General features: G+C 41.2%; 1 protein-coding gene across 2 annotated transcripts in view; it reads left to right on the forward strand.

Annotated features, from left to right (window-relative positions):
- Positions 1–21,130, forward strand: part of smyd5 (SMYD family member 5) — a 31,693-nt gene continuing 10,563 nt past the window's right edge. Inside the window, exons 1-8 of one of the 2 annotated variants that reach the window (XM_062983638.1) lie at positions 1–358; positions 10,557–10,665; positions 11,564–11,700; positions 13,135–13,256; positions 15,448–15,517; positions 15,843–15,947; positions 16,509–16,571; positions 18,757–18,827. In XM_062983638.1, coding sequence (XP_062839708.1) covers positions 263–358; positions 10,557–10,665; positions 11,564–11,700; positions 13,135–13,256; positions 15,448–15,517; positions 15,843–15,947; positions 16,509–16,571; positions 18,757–18,827 — 773 coding nt within the window. In that variant the 5' untranslated portion in view covers positions 1–262. The remainder of the gene's footprint in view (positions 359–10,556; positions 10,666–11,563; positions 11,701–13,134; positions 13,257–15,447; positions 15,518–15,842; positions 15,948–16,508; positions 16,572–18,756; positions 18,828–21,130) is intronic. The other variant, XM_062983637.1, reaches the window with a different exon arrangement.

Raw genomic sequence — 21,130 nt, forward strand, 5'->3', positions numbered from 1 at the left:
TTTGGCTTGGAATTTGCCCGATCCTTCTTTGGGGAGCCCAAGGCTTGGCTGAGAGCCTGGGAAATAAAGAGGAAAGGGCTGGAGAAGGCCTGCAAGGGTCGTGCAATCTCTGCCAAGGCGCCTCTCTGCGCGCGCCCTGGGGACATCCAAAACGTTGCCGCGGGGAAAGGGGTGCGGGCTGCTTCCTGGGCCCGGGCCGGGCTCTCCTGCTGCGGCATCGCCTTCCGCTCCTCCCCTTCCTCCGGGTCAGAGTTGGGCGAAGATGGCGGCTCCCACGGCGAGCGGCGCGTTCGCCTTTTGTCCGTCGCCGGGAGCCCGCGCCGCCGCTTCCGAGGTGCGCTTCATCAGCAGCGCCAAGGTCAGGAGAAGCAGGGCGTTTGGGTGGGTGGGTGGGTGCGTGGGTGGGTGGGCAAGGGGTCGTGGGTGCAGCCTCTCCACGCAGAGATCTCCCAATGCAGAGGAGCTGTCTCTTATCTCAGGGTTGTTGTATGTTTTCCCGGCTGTCTGGCCTTGTTCCAGAAGCATTCTCTCCTGACGTTTCGCCCACATCTGTGGCAGGCATCCTCAGAGGTTGGGAGGTATATATGGAGACACTAAGCAAGGAAGGGTTGTCTGGCCTTGTTCCAGAAGCATTCTCTCCTGACGTTTCGCCCACATCTGTGGCAGGCATCCCCAGAGGTTGGGAGGTATATATGGAGACACTAAGCAAGGAAGGGTTGTCTGGCCATGTTCCAGAAGCATTCTCTCCTGACGTTTCGCCCACATCTGTGGCAGGCATCCCCAGAGGTTGGGAGGTATATATGGAGACACTAAGCAAGGAAGGGTTGTCTGGCCATGTTCCAGAAGCATTCTCTCCTGACGTTTCGCCCACATCTGTGGCAGGCATCCTCAGAGGTTGGGAGGTATATATGGAGACACTAAGCAAGGAAGGGTTGTCTGGCCATGTTCCAGAAGCATTCTCTCCTGACGTTTCGTCCACATCTGTGGCAGGCATCCTCAGAGTTTGGGAGGTATATATGGAGACACTAAGCAAAGAAGGGTTGTCTGGCCATGTTCCAGAAGCATTCTCTCCTGACGTTTCGCCCACATCTGTGGCAGGCATCCTCAGAGTTTGGGAGGTATATATGGAGACACTAAGCAAAGAAGGGTTGTCTGGCCATGTTCCAGAAGCATTCTCTCCTGACGTTTCGCCCACATCTGTGGCAGGCATCCTCAGAGTTTGGGAGGTATATATGGAGACACTAAGCAAAGAAGGGTTGTCTGGCCATGTTCCAGAAGCATTCTCTCCTGACGTTTCGCCCACATCTGTGGCAGGCATCCTCAGAGTTTGGGAGGTATATATGGAGACACTAAGCAAAGAAGGGTTGTCTGGCCATGTTCCAGAAGCATTCTCTCCTGACGTTTCGCCCACATCTGTGGCAGGCATCCTCAGAGTTTGGGAGGTATATATGGAGACACTAAGCAAAGAAGGGTTGTCTGGCCTTGTTCCAGAAGCATTCTCTCCTGACGTTTCGTCCACATCTGTGGCAGGCATCCTCAGAGTTTGGGAGGTATATATGGAGACACTAAGCAAAGAAGGGTTGTCTGGCCATGTTCCAGAAGCATTCTCTCCTGACGTTTCGCCCACATCTGTGGCAGGCATCCTCAGAGTTTGGGAGGTATATATGGAGACACTAAGCAAAGAAGGGTTGTCTGGCCATGTTCCAGAAGCATTCTCTCCTGACGTTTCGTCCACATCTGTGGCAGGCATCCTCAGAGTTTGGGAGGTATATATGGAGACACTAAGCAAAGAAGGGTTGTCTGGCCTTGTTCCAGAAGCATTCTCTCCTGACGTTTCGCCCACATCTGTGGCAGGCATCCTCAGAGTTTGGGAGGTATATATGGAGACACTAAGCAAAGAAGGGTTGTCTGGCCATGTTCCAGAAGCATTCTCTCCTGACGTTTCGTCCACATCTGTGGCAGGCATCCTCAGAGTTTGGGAGGTATATATGGAGACACTAAGCAAAGAAGGGTTGTCTGGCCTTGTTCCAGAAGCATTCTCTCCTGACGTTTCGCCCACATCTATGGCAGGCATCCTCAGAGGTTGGGAGGTATATATGGAGACACTAAGCAAAGAAGGGTTGTCTGGCCTTGTTCCAGAAGCATTCTCTCCTGACGTTTCGCCCACATCTATGGCAGGCATCCTCAGAGGTTGGGAGGTATATATGGAGACACTAAGCAAAGAAGGGTTGTCTGGCCTTGTTCCAGAAGCATTCTCTCCTGACGTTTCGCCCACATCTATGGCAGGCATCCTCAGAGGTTGGGAGGTATATATGGAGACACTAAGCAAGAAAGGGTTGTCTGGCCTTGTTCCAGAAGCATTCTCTCCTGATGTTTTACCCACATCTGTGGCAGGCGTCTTCAGAGGTTGGGAGGTATATATGGAGAAACTAAGCAAGAAAAGGTTGTCTGGCCATGTTCCAGAAGCATTCTCTCCTGATGTTTCGCCCACATCTGTGGCAGGCATCCTCAGAGGTTGGGAGGTATATATGGAGACACTAAGCAAGAAAGGGTTGTCTGGCCATGTTCCAGAAGCATTCTCTCCTGACGTTTCGCCCACATCTGTGGCAGGCATCCTCAGAGGTTGGGAGGTATATATGGAGACACTAAGCAAGAAAGGGTTGTCTGGCCTTGTTCCAGAAGCATTCTCTCCTGACGTTTCGCCCACATCTGTGGCAGGCATCCTCAGAGGTTGGGAGGTATATATGGAGAAACTAAGCAAGGAAGGGTTGTCTGGCCATGTTCCAGAAGCATTCTCTCCTGACGTTTCGCCCACATCTGTGGCAGGCATCCTCAGAGGTTGGGAGGTATATATGGAGAAACTAAGCAAGGAAGGGTTGTCTGGCCATGTTCCAGAAGCATTCTCTCCTGACGTTTCGCCCACATCTGTGGCAGGCATCCTCAGAGGTTGGGAGGTATATATGGAGAAACTAAGCAAGGAAGGGTTGTCTGGCCTTGTTCCAGAAGCATTCTCTCCTGACGTTTCGCCCACATCTGTGGCAGGCATCCTCAGAGGTTGGGAGGTATATATGGAGACACTAAGCAAGAAAGGGTTGTCTGGCCTTGTTCCAGAAGCATTCTCTCCTGATGTTTCGCCCACATCTGTGGCAGGCATCCTCAGAGGTTGGGAGGTATATATGGAGAAACTAAGCAAGAAAGGGTTGTCTGGCCTTGTTCCAGAAGCATTCTCTCCTGACGTTTCGCCCACATCTATGGCAGGCATCCTCAGAGGTTGGGAGGTATATATGGAGAAACTAAACAAGAAAGGGTTGTCTGGCCATGTTCCAGAAGCATTCTCTCCTGACGTTTCGCCCACATCTATGGCAGGCGTCTTCAGAGGTTGGGAGGTATATATGGAGAAACTAAGCAAGAAAAGGTTGTCTGGCCATGTTCCAGAAGCATTCTCTCCTGACGTTTCGCCCACATCTATGGCAGGCATCCTCAGAGGTTGGGAGGTATATATGGAGACACTAAGCAAGAAAGGGTTGTCTGGCCTTGTTCCAGAAGCATTCTCTCCTGATGTTTCGCCCACATCTGTGGCAGGCATCCTCAGAGGTTGGGAGGTATATATGGAGACACTAAGCAAGAAAGGGTTGTCTGGCCTTGTTCCAGAAGCATTCTCTCCTGATGTTTCGCCCACATCTGTGGCAGGCATCCTCAGAGGTTGGGAGGTATATATGGAGACACTAAGCAAGGAAGGGTTGTTGTATGTATTCCGGGCCTTGTCTGGCCTTGTTCCAGAAGCATTCTCTCCTGACGTTTCGCCCACATCTATGGCAGGCATCCTCAGAGGTTGGGAGGTATATATGGAGACACTAAGCCAGAAAGGGTTGTCTGGCCATGTTCCAGAAGCATTCTCTCCTGACGTTTCGCCCACATCTGTGGCAGGCATCCTCAGAGGTTGGGAGGTATGGAGAAAACGTAAGCAAAGAGGTAAATATATATCTGTGGAAAGTCTAGGGTGACCGAACAGTAAATAAAATCAGAACAGTAAATAAAAGCAACACTCTGAAAACCGAGGATTTCCAGACATGAATCAACCAAGGGCAACTAACGACTCTAAACAAAGGATGCCCCAGAGCCAGGAAGAAGACAGCAAATAAGCTTTTCAATGCTAATTAAGGTGATTAACTATAACATTCACACTGACCTCTCTCACCCTAGACTTTCCACAAATATATATTTACCTCTTTGCTTAGTTTTCTCCATTTAATGGTTAGCATTAAATGGCCTTGCAAGCATCATGTCCTGGCCTGGGGGAATCCTTTGTTTGGAGTCATTAGTTCTGAGGAGCATCACTCTGAAAACAGAAGAATTTCCAGACATGAATCAATCAGGGGCAGCTAACAACTTTTAACAAAGGATTCCCCCAGGCCAGGACATGACGCTTGCAAGGCCATTTAATGCTAATCAAGGCGATTAATTACAACATTCACACACTGGCCTCCAACAGACAAGAGTGCTTCCCTCACCCTGGATCTTCCACGGATATATAAACCTTCCTTGCATATACCTCACACCCTCTGAGGATGCCTGCCATAGATGTTTGATTAGGAGAAATACAAAAGATCTGGCAAAGTAGAGGTGGGAAATATTTGGTCCACATAGGGTCTAGCAAAGGTCACCAGATCCTGTTGTTGCTGCTGCTATCTATATATATAAAAGTCTAATGAAATTTTGTCCTAGGACAAAACAACAAAGCTACACATCCCAGAAACACTAAACTTGGCAGCACAACCCCTCATCCCTGCCTCCACGTTCATACAATGTTCATACAACAAAAAAGGAAAGAAAAATAAAGTCCTAATTAGAGGGAGAGGAATAATTGTTTTTATCCAATTGCTGCCAGTTAGAAGGCTAAGCTCCACCCACTTGGTCTCCTAGCAACCCACTCAGCCCAGAGGACAGGCAGAGTTAGGCCTCACTTAGGCCTCTTCCACACTGGCTATAAAATACAGATTATCTGATTTTAACTGGATTATATGGCAGTGTAGACTCAAGGCCCTTCCACACAGCTATATAACACATTTATAATCTTATATTATCTGCTTTGAACTGGATTATCTTGACTCCACACTGCCATATAATCCACTTCAGTGTACAGTCGGACACAACTGGACTTAATGTCAGGAGAAAACCTTTAGCCCGAGGCTGTGGCGCAGATGGGAGAGCAAGCCAGTGCAATCAACTGCGATGAATCACTGACCAGGAGGTCATAAGTTCGAGGCCCGCTCGGAGCTATGTTGTTGCTTGTCTTTGTCCTATGTTAAAAGGCATTGAATGTTTGCCTAATATGTGTAATGTGATCCGCCCTGAGTCCCCTTCGGGGTGAGAAGGGCGGAATATAAATGCCGTTAATAAATAATAAATAACAAATAAATAAATATTTACCCTTTACCTTAACTACCACCAATTCCTCAATACTTAATTTCCCATACCACCATACTTCGCCACAGCAACGCGTGGCCGGGCACAGCTAGTTATTAATAATACCATTATCATCATAGATTCATAGAGTTGGAAGGTTCATGTATTCCAACCCAATTGTTGCCAGGCAGGAAGACACAATCAAAGCATCCTTGACAGATGGCCAATCATTATTATTATTATTATTATTATTATTAATAGAGGATACACGATTGCCATGTTTAAATATTTGAAAGGAAGAGGGAGCAGGCTTCCTTTCTGCTGCCCTGCAAACTAGGACTCAGTGGATCCATGGGTTCAAATGACAGGAAAGGAGGTCCCATCTGAACATTAGAAAGAACTTCCTGACCACAAGAAGAGCTGTTCAACAGGAGAACTCGCTGCTTTATACTGCAGTGGAAGGTGGATGGATCTGTCGGGGGTGCTTTGATTGTGCTTTTCGTGCATGGCAAAATAGGGCTGGACTAGATGGCCCGTACAGTCTCTTCTAACTTTAGGATTACATGAAAACTTGGTGATTCCAAAAGTCCTTGGAATTGAGTGACAATGACACCTCTGGTCCATTAGAAGACCCAAAAAGTAAATCAGCAGAGAATTTAGCCACCTTGTAGGCATATCAATACCTACCCTGTTTCCCCGAAAATAAGACATCCCCAAAAAATAAGACCGAGTAGAGGTTTTGCTGAATTGATAAATATAAGGCCTCCCCCGAAAGTAAGACCTAGCAAAGTTATTGTTTGGAAGCATGCCAAACAAAACACCAGAGCATGCAGGATTGGTAAATGTACATACCAGTTGTATATGGAAATAATGGTAGTAACAAGAAATTCTTGACAGGAGTCACAGTTTGTCTGGTTTAGTTATGTTGGTTTGTGATGACAACTACTGTACAGTATAGAATAAATGTTCTTTTTTTTTTTTTGTTCAACAATAAATGTGAATTCTTCTTCATGGAAAAATAAGACATCCCCTGTAAACAAGACCTAGTGCATCTTTGGGAGTAAAAAATAATATAAGACACTGTCTTATTTTCGGGGAAACACGGTATCTACAGTGGTGTCAGGACCCAGGCTGCAGAACACCAATAACCATGCGCAGAGACCAGAATCTATCTAATATCTTTATTAGGGAAATATATAAAATCAATAAAAATAAGTGTAGAATATAGTTCAGAAGTAGACCTTTCAGGAAAGGTCAAATATAGTCCAGGAAAACAATGTCCAATATGTGATATTAAAGTCCAAAGTTATAATCCACTTCACCGAAACACACACTATTTGGCAAGCAATAGTGTGGGGAACTGTCCATAGTCTTTGAGGCTTAAAGTAAATCCGAAGGAAACTGGAAAACAAGGCTTGAGACTGGAAAGCAAGGTCCGTGGTTTAAAACGCAAGGGAAGGCAAGACTTGAAACTTGGCAAGATCAAACTGGAAACAAGGCAAACATGAATCTAGAACTGAGTCCATAGAAGTCCACGGTGCAAGGCTGGGCAGGAAACTTGATCTGGGAACTGGGAACTGGAGTACGAAGTCTACACACGATCTCACTCCTCAAGCCGACGAATTGACTCCGCAAGGATTCCTTTATGGGCAAACACCTATATAGGATCTTGTTTTCCCGCCAAGGAACACTTTCTCTGGGGAACAAGAAACGAAACCTATACTCTGTCCAGATGCATGACTCCTTAAACTTTCCCAAGGGAAACAGACTTAATCAGCTAATTGTCTGGCAGCGATCCTGGCGCTCCGGCGAGTCGCCTCCCGAGCGCTTCTATCTTGATTATAATAAAGCCGGCGAGAAAAAGGGGGAGATTTCTGCTCAAGGCTTGTTTGGCTGACTTCTTGTGGGCAAACATCTTGCAGCTGCAAGGGCTCCAAATCTGGCAGAAACGGTGGGAAACCCAAGTTTTCCTCTTCGTCTGTCACAACAGTACTAGGAACAGGACTACATGGCCCATGAGTCATCACAAGTGGTTTAAAAAAAACAAATTTCTGGTGAAAAGCTGCATACTAATGCCAGAGACCGTCTTGTAGGTGTCACCAGTGTGGTTCTTGTGATGTTGCCAGTTAGGACCAGTATCCTATATATTAACGAGTATAGCGGAATCCAGCAGCGTCCAGTTAACATCATGTGCAAAAGACTCACACCAAACAGAGGAATTGAAAGAACAAAAGAACTTTACTCTTGCTTGTTGAGTTGAAATATAAAACAGTTCTGCAATCGTACAATGTCCATGTAGTTGCATAAGATCAATAACATCAGCATTCAATATACCCAGCATAGCATATTCTAACTGCTACTTGACCGTAGCTAGAGAGCTTCTCCATTTCTGTGCTCTCCCTGCAAGCTCAGATTCCCAACTGACAAAACCCAGCCATCTGCCAGCAAACTGATACATTGTTTGAGGCGTGGCTTGCCTCTGCAAAAAGCTCAGCTCCCTTTTTGCAGAGATCTTTTGCAAGCAACTTTGCAAGGATTTCTTTACACATACACACATAGCAATTTGGCGCAATACTATATTCTTCTGTGGGAGGTCCCAGATCTACTTCAAATCTAATAGGAAGAGAGAGGAGAAAGATCTGCCCAAAACCTTGGAGAGCTGCTTCTGGTGAAGGTTGAACAAAGATCTGGCTCTGTAGAAAGTCAGCTTCCAATGTTCTTCAGATCCTCAGATCCGGTTTTTGATCCTCAGCATCTGGAGATTGAGATAGGAAACCATTGTGATGGATTCCTTAGATTATTGTGGCTATAAGTCAAACCCGACTATGCTGGGCCAAATGGATCAAGAGTCTGAATCCGGATATGGCAGGTGTTTAAGGCCAAAGGGATTGGGCCATGGCCACCCTAAAGAGACTTCTGTTGAATGTGGCTTTTCTCAAAATCTAAGTTCTCAAAAGGATCTTAGATGGTGTGTTTAGGGCACAGGAATCAAATGCATAGGATGGGGGATATTTGGGCAAGATACACTACTTGCAAAAAAAGGACCTTCATGTTAATTCAACCATGAACCAGCAGACAGAACTATAACAGAGAGCATTGCAATTCACTGTGTCAAATGCCTTTGCAAGGTCAATGAATGCCATGTACAGAGGTTGATTTTGTTCACTGCATTTTTTCTTGAAACTGTTTGCAGTGAAGATCATATCTACTGTTTCTCTGGAGGAGCAGAAGCCATTCTGAGAGGATGTCTTCTGGAATTGGTAGAAGGGGGTTTGCAAGGTTCTTGCGAGGATTTTCTCAGCAGAAGTTAAAAAGGAGATACCTTGATAGTTTCCACAGTCTGTTCTTTCCTCCTTTTAGAAAAGGATCATAATAGTGGCATTCTTGAAGCCTGCTCAGGTCCACTCTCTTTAAAAATTTCAACAGGTATCCCATCAGGTCTGCTGGCTTTGTTATTTTTTAATTGGCTGATGACTTCCTCCAAACTGGGCAGTGCTACAAGCTCATCCTTGGTTTGTTGTTGCGGGATTTGCGAGGTAAACTCTTCAGCCACATTGGAGCTGCGGTTAAGGAGACTGTGGTAGATCTTTTTTCGAATGTAGTACAATTGATTTTTATCCTTTAGAAGTTTAGTTCAAATAATAGCATCAGAGGCCCTAAATCTGATTTATTATTATTATTATTATTATTATTATTATTATTATTATTATTATTATTAGCGACATTTATATCCCGCCCTTCTCACCCCGAAGGGAACTCAGGGTGGCTTACAAGTTATATATACATACAATATATTATATTATTAATATAGCACAATATAAGCACTATATAAGCATTATATATTATTATATTTTACTATACGACTATATTGCAATATTATTAGTAATATTACATGTAATATAAATATACATTTATTTATATCCTGCCCTTCTCACCCCAAAGGGGACTCAGGGTGGCTTACAGGTTATATATACATACAATATATTATTATATTGTACTATACACCTATATTATTATATTATTAGTAATATTACATGTAATATTAATATACAATTATTTATATCCCGCCCTTCTCACCCCGAAGGAGACTCAGGGAGACTTACAAGTTATTTATACATACAATATATTATATTATTAGTATAGCACAATATAAGCACTATATAAGCATTATATATTATTATATTGTACTATATTATATTGCAATATTATTAGTAATATTACATGTAATATAAATATACAATTATTTTTATCCCGCCCTTCTCACATCGAAGGGGACTCAGGGCGGCTTACAAGTTATATATACATACAATATATTATATTATTAGTATAGCACAATATAAGCACTATATATTATTATATTGTACTATATTATACTGCAATATTATTAGTAATATTACATGTAATATAAATATACAATTATAAAAGTATATTATTTTATTGTATTACATCATAATATTATTATCAATATTATAAGTATATACAATCTATATATATAAAAGAGTGATGGCATCACGGCAGTGGACAAAACAACAAAAGTAAACACCCCACAACCTCGAAAATTGACATCACAACCCCTCATCCATGCCTCTAGGTTGATACAGCAAAAAGAAAAGAAAAATAAAGTCCTAATTAGAGGACTAAGTCCTAATTTTATCCAATTGCTGCCAGTTAGAAGGCAAAGCTCCGCTCACTTGGTCTCCTAGCAACCCACTCAGCCCAGGGGACTCTTTACCTTAACTACCACCAATTCCTCAATACTTTATTTCCCATACCACCATACTTCGCCACAGCAACGCGTGGCCGGGCACAGCTAGTATATTATAATATTAGTATAGTATAATTTGACTATTATATATTATTATATTGTTAAATTGATACAGGAAACATAAATGTAGGTTTGTGACTCCAACAGCATCACTTTCTCCCTTTTTTTCTGTATGTTTTTTCCCCTATCATTTTTTGCCTAATCAAGAAGTTAATGGAGCTTCAAAAACTTGCATAATATATTTAGTGCATTTGGACTGGTCAATAAAGGTGAATGCTGGGTTTTATTTTATGAGCCTGCAGTGTTATGCTGCAGCAAAGAATGCGAATGCTGTTGTGACCTGTCTTTCTTTTTACCATCCCTTTCTTATTCTCTCTGTTCGAAGGGGAAAGGACTCTTTGCAACCAGAAAGATCCAGAAAGGGGAAACCATTTTTGTCGAGAAGCCTGTGGTGGCATCCCAGTTCCTCTGGAATGCAATGTATAAATACAGAGGTGAGGAAACTTGTGTTTTTTAAATCTGCTTGTGTCTTGTTTATATTATTTTAGCACTTTTTGCAATGTCCTGAAACCAGATATTTTCCCCTTCCTTTTAGATCAGGCATGGGCAAACTTCAGCCCTCCAGGTGTTTTGGACTTCAACTCCCACAATTGTGGGAGTTGAAGTCCAAAACACCCGGAGGGCCCAAGTTTGCCCATTCCTGTTCCAAATCCTTAAGCAAGGTGGGAGATATAGTCCAAAAATAACTACAGTAGAGTCTCACTTATCCAACACTCGCTTATCCAACATTCTGGATTATCCAACGCATTTTTGTAGTCAATGTTTTCAATAAATCGTGATATTTTGGTGCTAAATTCGTAAATACAGTAATTACTACATAACATTACTGCATATTGAACTACTTTATCTGTCAAATTTGTTGTATAACATGATGTTTTGGTGCTTAATTTGTAAAATCATAACCTAATTTGATGTTTAATAGGCTTTTCCTTAATCTCTCCTTATTATCCTACATATTCGCTTATCCAATGTTCTGCTGGCCCGTTTATGTTGGATCAGCAAGACTCTACTGTACAATCAAGAGCACATTATTTTTATTATTTATATATATATATTATTATTTTCTATTTTTATTTTTTTCTTATTTTTATTTTTAATTATTTATTTACTTATTTCCCTCTTTCTTTCTCCTTTACCCTAGCCTTCCCATTACTTCCTACTATCTATTTCTTGTTTTCCCACTTTCTATGTATTATACTCACATGAAATAAATAAAAACTATATTAAATAAATAAATAAATGTGAATAATTCATGCCATTCTGGCACAGTTAGCCTCCTTTGAAGGGCTCTCTTCTCCCCACATATACTCCTCTTTCTCACCCCGATTCCAGCCTGTGACCACTGTTTGCGAGCCTTGGAGACGGCCGAAGAAAACGCCCAGCGGCTCCTTGGGAGATTCCAGGTCCTCCCTCGCCCGGAGCAATGCGGCATCCGGAAAGACCTCCACCAGCATTGCCCCAGCTGCCAGGTATGGGGAATTCAGTATTTTCCTTATTCATTGAAATAAACATTTCCCCCTACCCTGTGCCATAGAATGCTTGTTTGGCTTGCGATCAAATCATTTGCAGCAAAAAAACCCCCACAAACGTCCCCAGAAGATTTTTAGGCAGAGGCTGGAGGGCCATCTGTTGGGAGGGCTTTTGTTGTGTCTTTCAAGAACAGCCTTAAAACACTGTGGTATGTAAATGAAAACTGCATTACTTCAGCAAAACATAAAATACAGCACACTCAGTGGAATAATGCAAAAGGAAGCAAGGAAGGCTTAGTTTTGGGCCCGGGCTGTGGCACAGGCTGTTGAGCAACCAGCTGCAGCCAGCTGCAACAAATCACTCTGACCAAGAGGTCATGAGTTCGAGGCCAGCTCGGAGCCCCGTGTTTGTCTTTGTCTTTGTCCTCTGTTAAGGCATTGAATGTTTGCCTTATATGTGTAATGTGATAATAATAATAATAATAATAATAATAATAATAATAATAATAATAATAATAAAAACTTTATTTATACCCCACTACCATCTCCCCAACGGGGACTCGGGTCGGCTTACATGGGGCCATGCCCAGAACAGTACAATATAACAGAGTATATAAAAAACAACATATCATCACACTTTGAACAATACAATAAATGATAATATACATTACAGCGCAAAATCAGAAGAACCATAAAAACAAGGGCGGGCCACATGAACACTAAGTTAAAACTCGGGATGAGAAAGAAATAAGAATAAAACCCACAAAGAACAGGGTCATAAAACAGTGGTGCAATTTAGAGGATAGATATTGGAGGGGGGTAACAGAGAAGATGTATGTAGTAATTACTCTCCAAAAGCACAACGGAAGAGCCATGTTTTCAGGTGATCCGCCCTGAGTCCCCTTCGGGGTGAGAAGGGCGGAATATAAATACTGTAAATAAATAGAGTAAACACAGTTTTTAGTCTCTGATAAATTCCCAAATCAAATAGTCTAACTTCAGACAAAGAAACAACAATAAATCCTTAGGAGCAGTTTCCCAGATGCAGACTGGAAGCAGGCACAAGGGGAGTGAAGAGTCAGTTTGTTACCAGCAAGAGCTGGCTGCACCTGCTTCTGCTTTATAGCCCTGAGTCTCCTCACAGCTACTAGGGCAGTTCCTAATGACTCAGCTGCATTTCTGGCAGCTATTCTAGATGAACAACGTCTCTGCTCTGTTTCCTTTCGCCTCTCCTGAAATGTGGGTACTTGCAAAGTCTCCTCCTCAGATTCCAACTGCCCCTCTGATTCATGAACACGTCCCTGCTCCCCTTCCTACTCTGAAGAAAAGGAATCCCTGACAACATCTAGCAGAAGGGGGTTGGACTGGATGGCCTGTTGTCAGATCCAATATGTCTGTTCTTTGGTTTACTCCAAACGCTTCTTTGTTTTCAAGGTGACGTATTGCAGCGCTGAGTGCCGGAAAGCTGCGTGGGAGCAGTACCACCAGGTTCTGTGCCTGGGGCCCTCCAGGCAGGATCCAAACCACCCCTTGAACAAACTGCAAGAGGCCTGGAGGTAAGTAAGTGCCTTGGCCCTCCCTTGCAAAACTCCATCCCATTTGGGGCTTTTACACTGCCATATACAATCCAGATTCTCTGCTTTGATCTGGATTATATAGCAGCATAGATCCAGCCTGAGGCCCCTACTATGTTACTTGTATATAATCCACATTATCGGCATTGCACTGGATTATATGAGTCTATACTGCCATAAAAAGCAGATAATCTTTGGTGTTCTTTGATGTTCATTAACAATAATCTTTAATGTTTGTGTTTAGGTATAATTATTGTATGTCCCAACATGGAGTGTTTGCCGTATATATGTTGTGCTCCACCCTGAGTCCCCTTTGGGGTGAGAAGGGCAGAATATAAATGTTTTAAATAAATAAATAAATAAATAAATTGAATTTTTTTTTTGTCAAATATTTTTTATTGAAAATTTTATATTAAGGAATATGAGAAAGAAAAAAAAATTGCATATGGAAAGTGGTAGAACATTGTTTGTTTATAGTAAAGTAGGAAATAAGGTAGAAGAAAGAGAAAAAGAAAAAAAAAGGATTTTGTTGACTTCCATCTAACTTTAACTGGTTCATCCTAAAAAAACAACTGTATATATAAAAATTCATAGATCACCGCATCCCCTTCGTCATCGATAACCTCAAAGATTGTCTCTAAATCAGCAGATAGGTTCCAATTTCATTTGTTTTAGATAGTCCTTTACCAAATAAATTGAATTTTATATGGCACTGTAGAAAGGGTCTCAGTTAACCAGAACTCCAGAAATAATAGTTTAAATTTTAAAAATACTAATTTTTATAAAACCCTAAAATCACTTTACTGTAAAACTGTGGCCTCTTCAACACTGCCGTATAAAGTATAGATTATCTGCTTTGAAGTGGATTATATGGCAGTGTAGACTTATACAATCCAGTTCAAAGCAGATAATATGGATTATCTCCTTTGATAATTTGGATTACATGGCAGTGAAGAAGAGGCCTGTGTTGGATTGCGTTAAATTGGGTTTTATTTATCTTAATTTGCTTTGAATTCCTATATTTCAGTATTAATATCAAGTCAATACAGAGTTTATGATACGGTGTAGTATCGCATTATTTAGGCTGATTTTTAATAGTAACTCTCAAGCAACCAAAACTAAATTTTTCCGGCATCTAGCCATTCCCTTACATGCTGCTTAACTGAAAATCCATTGTACTACCCTGTTTCCCTGAAAACAAGACAGTGTCTTATATTAATTTTTGCTCCCAAAGATGCACTAGGTCTTATTTTCAGGGGATATCTTATTTTTCCACAAAGACGAATTCACATTTATGGCTGAATTTTTAAAAATGAAAATTTATTATCTACTGTACAGTAGTTGTCATCACAAAACAGCATAACCAAACTGAATCCTTTCAAGAATTTCTATATTATATTTTATTGCTATACTGTTCTACAATTACAGTTTTAAATTTCTGTTCGTATGTAAATTTATGTTGTTGTTGGGCTTATCCCTGTGTAAGCTGCCCTGAGTCCCTTCTGGGAGATGGAGGTGGGATACAAGAATAAAGTTATTTTATTATTATTATTATTATTATTATTATTATTATTATTATTTCTTGTTACTACTTTTATTTCCATGTACAACAATCTATGGTATGTACATTTACCGATCCTGCATGTTTCCAAACAAAAGCTTTACTAGGTCTTACTTTTGGGGGAGGCCTTATATTTAGCAATTCAGCAAAACCTCTACTAGGTCTTATTTTCTGGGGATGTCTTATTTTCGGGGAAACGGGGTATAGATCCCATGCAGTTTGGATGAAGAGATACTCAGCTTGTATAATTAATTGTCATCATTGTTATCAGTTACTATTAAAGAGGGTTCCATTTAACCAATTTCAAAGAATTTCAAGCATTTTTGACATAGATTGAACAATTTAGCAAGTGGTCATGTACTCAGCTAAACATTAGGCAGAACTTCCTGACGGTAAGAGTTTTTCCCGCAACTGAATATGCTGCCTTGCAGGATGGCAGAATTTTCTTCTCTATAGGTTTTGAAGCAGAGGCTGCATGGCCATTTGTCGGGAGTGTTTTGATTGTGTCCTGCCTGGCAGAAGGGGGTTGCACTGGATAGCCCTTGGAGTCTCTTCCAACTCTAGGATTCAGTGATCCTATAGCCCTATAAACCCATTCTCTTTTTTACGCAGGAATATCCATTATCCACCCGAGACTTCGAGCATCATGCTCATGGCCCGGATGGTTGCCACCATCAAACAGGTGCGTAGCTGCCAAGGATTGGGAAAGGGGCACGGGGCGGGACACAATGGAGCCAAGGGTTCAAACTCCAGGAAAAGAGATTCCACCTAAACATTAAGAAGAACATCCTGCTGAATTGTATTGTATTGTATTGTATTCAGCCCTCCCTCCAGGTGTTTTGGACTCCAAACTCCCACAATTCCTAACAGCCGATAAGCTGTTAGGAATTGTGGGAGTTGGAGTCCAAAACACCTGGAGGGCCCAAGTTTACCTATGCCTGCTTTAGCAGGTTATAGGGGTGTAAAGACAAAATAACGGGCACTGAAGTTTTTTTCCTGTCTACCAGGCCAAAGACAAAGACTGGTGGATCAAGCTCTTTGCTCAGTTCTGCAGTAAAACGGCCAACGAGGAAGAAGAAATCGTCCACAAGCTCTTGGGGGACAAGTTTAAGGTCAGAGTTGCCTTTGGACACTAAAAAATAAAATGCAGAGACATAGGATATGTCGAAATGTGAATGATGGATGTGAGGTGGATAAATTGAGACTCACAAACTTCCGTCTCAATTTCCCCTCCGTTTGACAAATTAGACTGCATCACTGTCTGTGATCTCAGCAGTAATCAATCTTTATTTACAATATTTACATAGAAGCAGCCTCTGTTGCTCCTGACTCATGTTGCTCATCCAGACAGATTAATGGCGACTAGAAAGAACTTATCAGTGAAGAACTCCACCCCTAATTCCATTGTCTACGACATGTCTTCTTTCTATGGTCACATTTCTTTCCCCTCTAGCAATAAATCATTGCTCTATGCAATTAACTCCTACAGTGCTGGATTGCTAACCGAAGCAAACATACATTCACTTTAACAATGAGTGAACATTTCACACACTACAATAACCATTACTCTGACAGGATAGAGGGACATCTGGCTTGGAAACCTTATTGTACCTTATTGCTGTATAGCACTGAATGTCCTTTTTCTGTCTCTTCCTTTTTTGGGACCGTTCCAGGGCCAACTAGAAGTCCTCCGAGGCCTTTTCACGGAAGCTCTTTACGATGACCATGTTGGCAGGGTGAGTTTCGGATTTTGGACTAACTTAATTTTCATGGGTAGGAAAACAGTTACGCCAGGAATTGTGTCCTTTTTTGCATGGGGTGGGATAGATGTCCTCAGGATGCCTCCTTCGGCTCCCAGTTCTAGGTCAGTGCCAGGCTGGGACTTGATCCCAGTGTCCCTTGTAAGTCACCAAACTCTCAAAACTATTATTATTATTACGGTATAAGCCGACCCGAATATAAGCTGAGGCACCTAATTTTACCACACAAAAAAAACCAAAAAAACTGGGAAAACATTGACTCAAGTATAAGCCGAGAGTGGTAAATTTCAGAAATAAAAATAGATACCAATAAAATTACATTAATTGAGGCATCAGAAGGTTATATGTTGTTGAATATTTACATAAAGCTCAAATTTAAGATAAGACTGTCCAACTCTGATTAAATCATTATTCTCATCTTCTTCAATGTAAATGTGCTTATGTATCCTTTTAATAATAATAGAGTAAAATAATACATGTAATAATAATAATAATAATAATAATAATAAATACAGGAAAATAATAACTGTAATAATAAGATCAGAGTGAAATAATAAATGTATTAATAATAATAAAAATAGAGTAAAATAATTGTAATAGTAGCAACAATGATAGAGAAAAATAATAAATGTAATAATACCAATAATAATAGAGAAAAATAATAAATGTACCATATATTCCTGCGCATAAGCTGACCCAAATATAAGCCAACCAGGACCCTCACCCAAGTATAAGCCGAGGGGGATTTTTTTAGTCTTAAAAAAAGGGCTGAAAAACTAGGCTTATACTCGAGTATATACAGTATTTATTCATTTCTACCCCACTTTACTCCCGTGGGTGGGATTCAAAGCGGCGTACAACATATAAAATGATACAAATACATCAGACAGCAATACATGATCAATTAAAACATCATATCCCGATATAAAAAATCCCAATTAACATATCAAATTAAAAAAATGAATTTTTTAAAATTTACTGACAATTTTCTCAAGGATGTTGGGAGAACAAAATTATGTATTTTTTACATTAATTTTTTTTAGGAAACCACAATTAAAACCATTCCAGAGAGGTGAAAGAATTAATATTGTAGTTTTAATTTCTGGGACAATGGAATGAGATATACAGTTGGCCCTTCACATTTTAAAGCATGAATCTTAAACTCGTGTCTTGTGCTTCATCTCCATTCTGTGTATTTTAATACGTATCTTGTGGAAATATGTTCTAATATGTGTATTATAGATTTTTTTACAATTTTATGTGTTTCCGTTACTGTGTGTAAACCGCCTTGAGCCATGAGAAAAGGCGGGTAAGAAATAATAATAATAATAATAATAATAATAATAATTATTATTATTATTATTATTATTATTATTATTATTATTATTATTATTATTATTATTTATTGCCTGCCTCTTCTCATGGCTCAAGGCAGGTTACAACATTGTAAATCACATTCAACTAACATTCTTTAAAATCAACATATTAAAACATATTTCCACAAGATACGTATTAAAATACACAAAACAGAGGTTAAGCATAAAATGCAGGTTTAAAAATCCGTCATTAAAACTGTCCGGGTAGACCTGCTAGAAGAGATAGGTTTTCACTTGTGTCTTTAATAATGATGATGATGATGATGATGATAATAATAATAATAGCTATAGTTGGGATTATGGTCACAGGGCCTCTGCAAAAAAGGAATAAAAATATAAATTTAAAAATTACTATTATTTTTTTAACCCGGAAGAACACCTCTCTAGGGATCTCTAGAAGTGCATCTACACTTTGGCGCCAATTTGCCATGGATCAATGTTATGTGGATTTGCAGTTTTGCAAAGTCTTCCTACCAATTTGTGCTGGTGCCTCAGCACTGAGGACAGGTAAAGTGGCGTGAAACTGCATTGATTCTACAGTGTAGATGCACCCTGAAAGTCCGGCAGAAGCATTTTGAATTGCAGCTCTTGATCTTAACAGAAAAGACAAAAATACCTCTAGATCAGGCATGGGCAAACTTTGGCCCTCCGGGAGTTTTGGACTTCAGCTCCTATAATTCCTAACAGCCTACAGCTAGAGGGCCAAAGTTTGCCCATGTCTGATCTAGATTGAGAGCTGTTCTCTTTTCTTTTGCTTTCCTTGTCTTCCTCCCTCCCTTCCACAGTGGTTTTCTCCGGAAGGCTTCCGGTCGCTGTTTGCCCTTGTAGGTACCAATGGCCAAGGGATCGGAACCAGGTAAGTGGCTGAGAATCTCCCTTTGGAATTGCAGCATTCACGCTTGCTTCAAACAGACAAGGGTTCTTTCTCCCACCCTGGACATTCCACACACACACACAAATACAAGGTTTGAATGAAAAGCAATGCCTCCGCCTTCGTAACTCCTCAACAGATGGCAGTCCTGGTCTGTGGCAGGTCCTGCTTGTTCAGTAGACTCTCCTCTGCAGTTCCATTTGGAGGGAAGCCTTAGCATTGAACGGTTGTGTTGTTAAAGTGCGAAGTATGGAACTCTGCACAGACGGGTGGTCAATGCGACTTAAGCAACGTGCAGTCACTGAATTCTTGACAGCAGAAGGTGTCACCCCAAAGGAGATTCACCAGAGAATGCAAGCTGTTTATGGGGATTGTGTTGATGTGAGTCCGGTGCGTCATTGGGCGAGTAAGTTTAGAGATGTTGAGGTAGGAACATCTGATTTGCGCGACAAACAAAGAGTTGGACGTCCTGTGACAGCAACCACCGAGTTTCACAAGCAAAAGTTTGACAGATTGATTCAGGATGATTGTGGCATCACTCAGAGAGAAATTTCAAGCATAATCGGCATTTCACAAGAACGTGTGGGTCACATTGTTGCTTTGCTTGGCGATTGGAAGATCTGTGCACGATGGGTCCTGTGAGACGGCGGTTGTGGAAACAAGAGTGTCGACTTCTTCCGTGACGGCTTCAGAAAACTTAATCATCGTTGGCAGAAATGTATCCAATTGTCTGGTGATTATGTGGAAAAGTGAATAAAATCTAAAGGTTTTCCCCTGACGTTAAGTCCAGCCATGTCTGACTCTGGGGATTGGTGTTCATCTCCATTTCTAAGCCGAAGAGCCGGCGTTGTCCGTAGACACCTCCAAGGTCATGTGGCCATAGGCATGACTGCATGGAGCGCCCTTACCTTCCCGCCGGAGCGGTACCTATTGATCTACTCACACTGGCATGTTTTCTAACTGCTAGGTTGGCAGGAGCTGGAGCTAACAGCGGGCGCTTAAGCCGGTCCCGGGATTTGAACCTGGGACCTTTCGGTCTGCAAGTTCAGCAGCTCAGCACTTTAACGCACTTCGCCACCGGGGTTCCTGTGTTAAAGAGCACATTCTAAGGATTTCTGCATTTGATTTATTAAAATACTGTATTCCCATCCAAACCAAAGTAATGAAGGTGGAGGCATTACTTTTCATTCAACCCTTGTGTGTGTGTGTGTGTGTGTGTGTGTGTGTGTGTGTGTGTGTGTGTATACACACACACACACACATATACAAACACGGTTCACTTGCCTCATTTCCAATAGACCTCTGAACAAACCTCTGAGTCTGTTTGCACAGATGCAGGAAAAGCACGCAGGAAAGTACGCTACTGGAACATGGCCATACAGCCCGAAAGTCTCACAGCAACCCAGTGATTCCGGCTATGAAAACCTTTGACAACACAATGATAATACTGTAATGCAGGGGTCCTCAAACTTTTTAAGCCGAGGGCCGGTCCACAATCCTTCAGACTGTTGAGGGGCCGGATTTTCATTTAAAAAAAAAATACAAATAAATTCCGATGCACACTGCACATGTCTTATTTGTAGTGCAAAAACAACAACAACAACAACAATGAAAGAACAATACAATATTTAAAAATAAAAATAATTTTAACCAACATACATTTATCAGGATTTCAATGGGAAGTGTGCTCCTGCTTCTGGCCAATGAGATAGTCAAGTTAATTAGAGTTGTTGTTGTTGTTGTTGTTGTTGTGTGCCTTCAAGTCATTTCAGACTTTGGGCGAGCCTAAGTCTAAAATGTATTTATTTATTATTTATTTATTTACTGCACTTATTTACTACATTTGTATCACACCCTTCCCACCCCAAAGGGGACTCAGAGTGGCTTACAAATTATATGTACATACAATGTATTATATTATTAGCATAGCACAATATTAGCATTATATATTACTATATTGAACTATACCACTATACTGTAATATTATTAGTAATATTATACGAATGTAATATAGAATATATAATTAATATTATTATATGGTATTATTATTAGTGTTATATTGTATTACATTATAATATTATTATCAATATTATATGTATATACAATATATTATATTATAAAACTGAGGGCGGGGGCCGGGTAAACGAGCTCGGAGGGCCGCATCCGGCCCCCGGGCCTTAGTTTGGGGACCCCTGCTGTAATGTCTCCTTTGGAACAGTGGGTTCAACTGGGACAGTGACTCCCATCACAGGAGTTCTGTCTCAGTTTTTTTTTTAAATATAATCTTT

The sequence above is a fragment of the Anolis carolinensis genome, chromosome 5 (assembly GCF_035594765.1).
Source record: "Anolis carolinensis isolate JA03-04 chromosome 5, rAnoCar3.1.pri, whole genome shotgun sequence".
Classification (NCBI taxonomy): domain Eukaryota; kingdom Metazoa; phylum Chordata; class Lepidosauria; order Squamata; family Dactyloidae; genus Anolis; species Anolis carolinensis.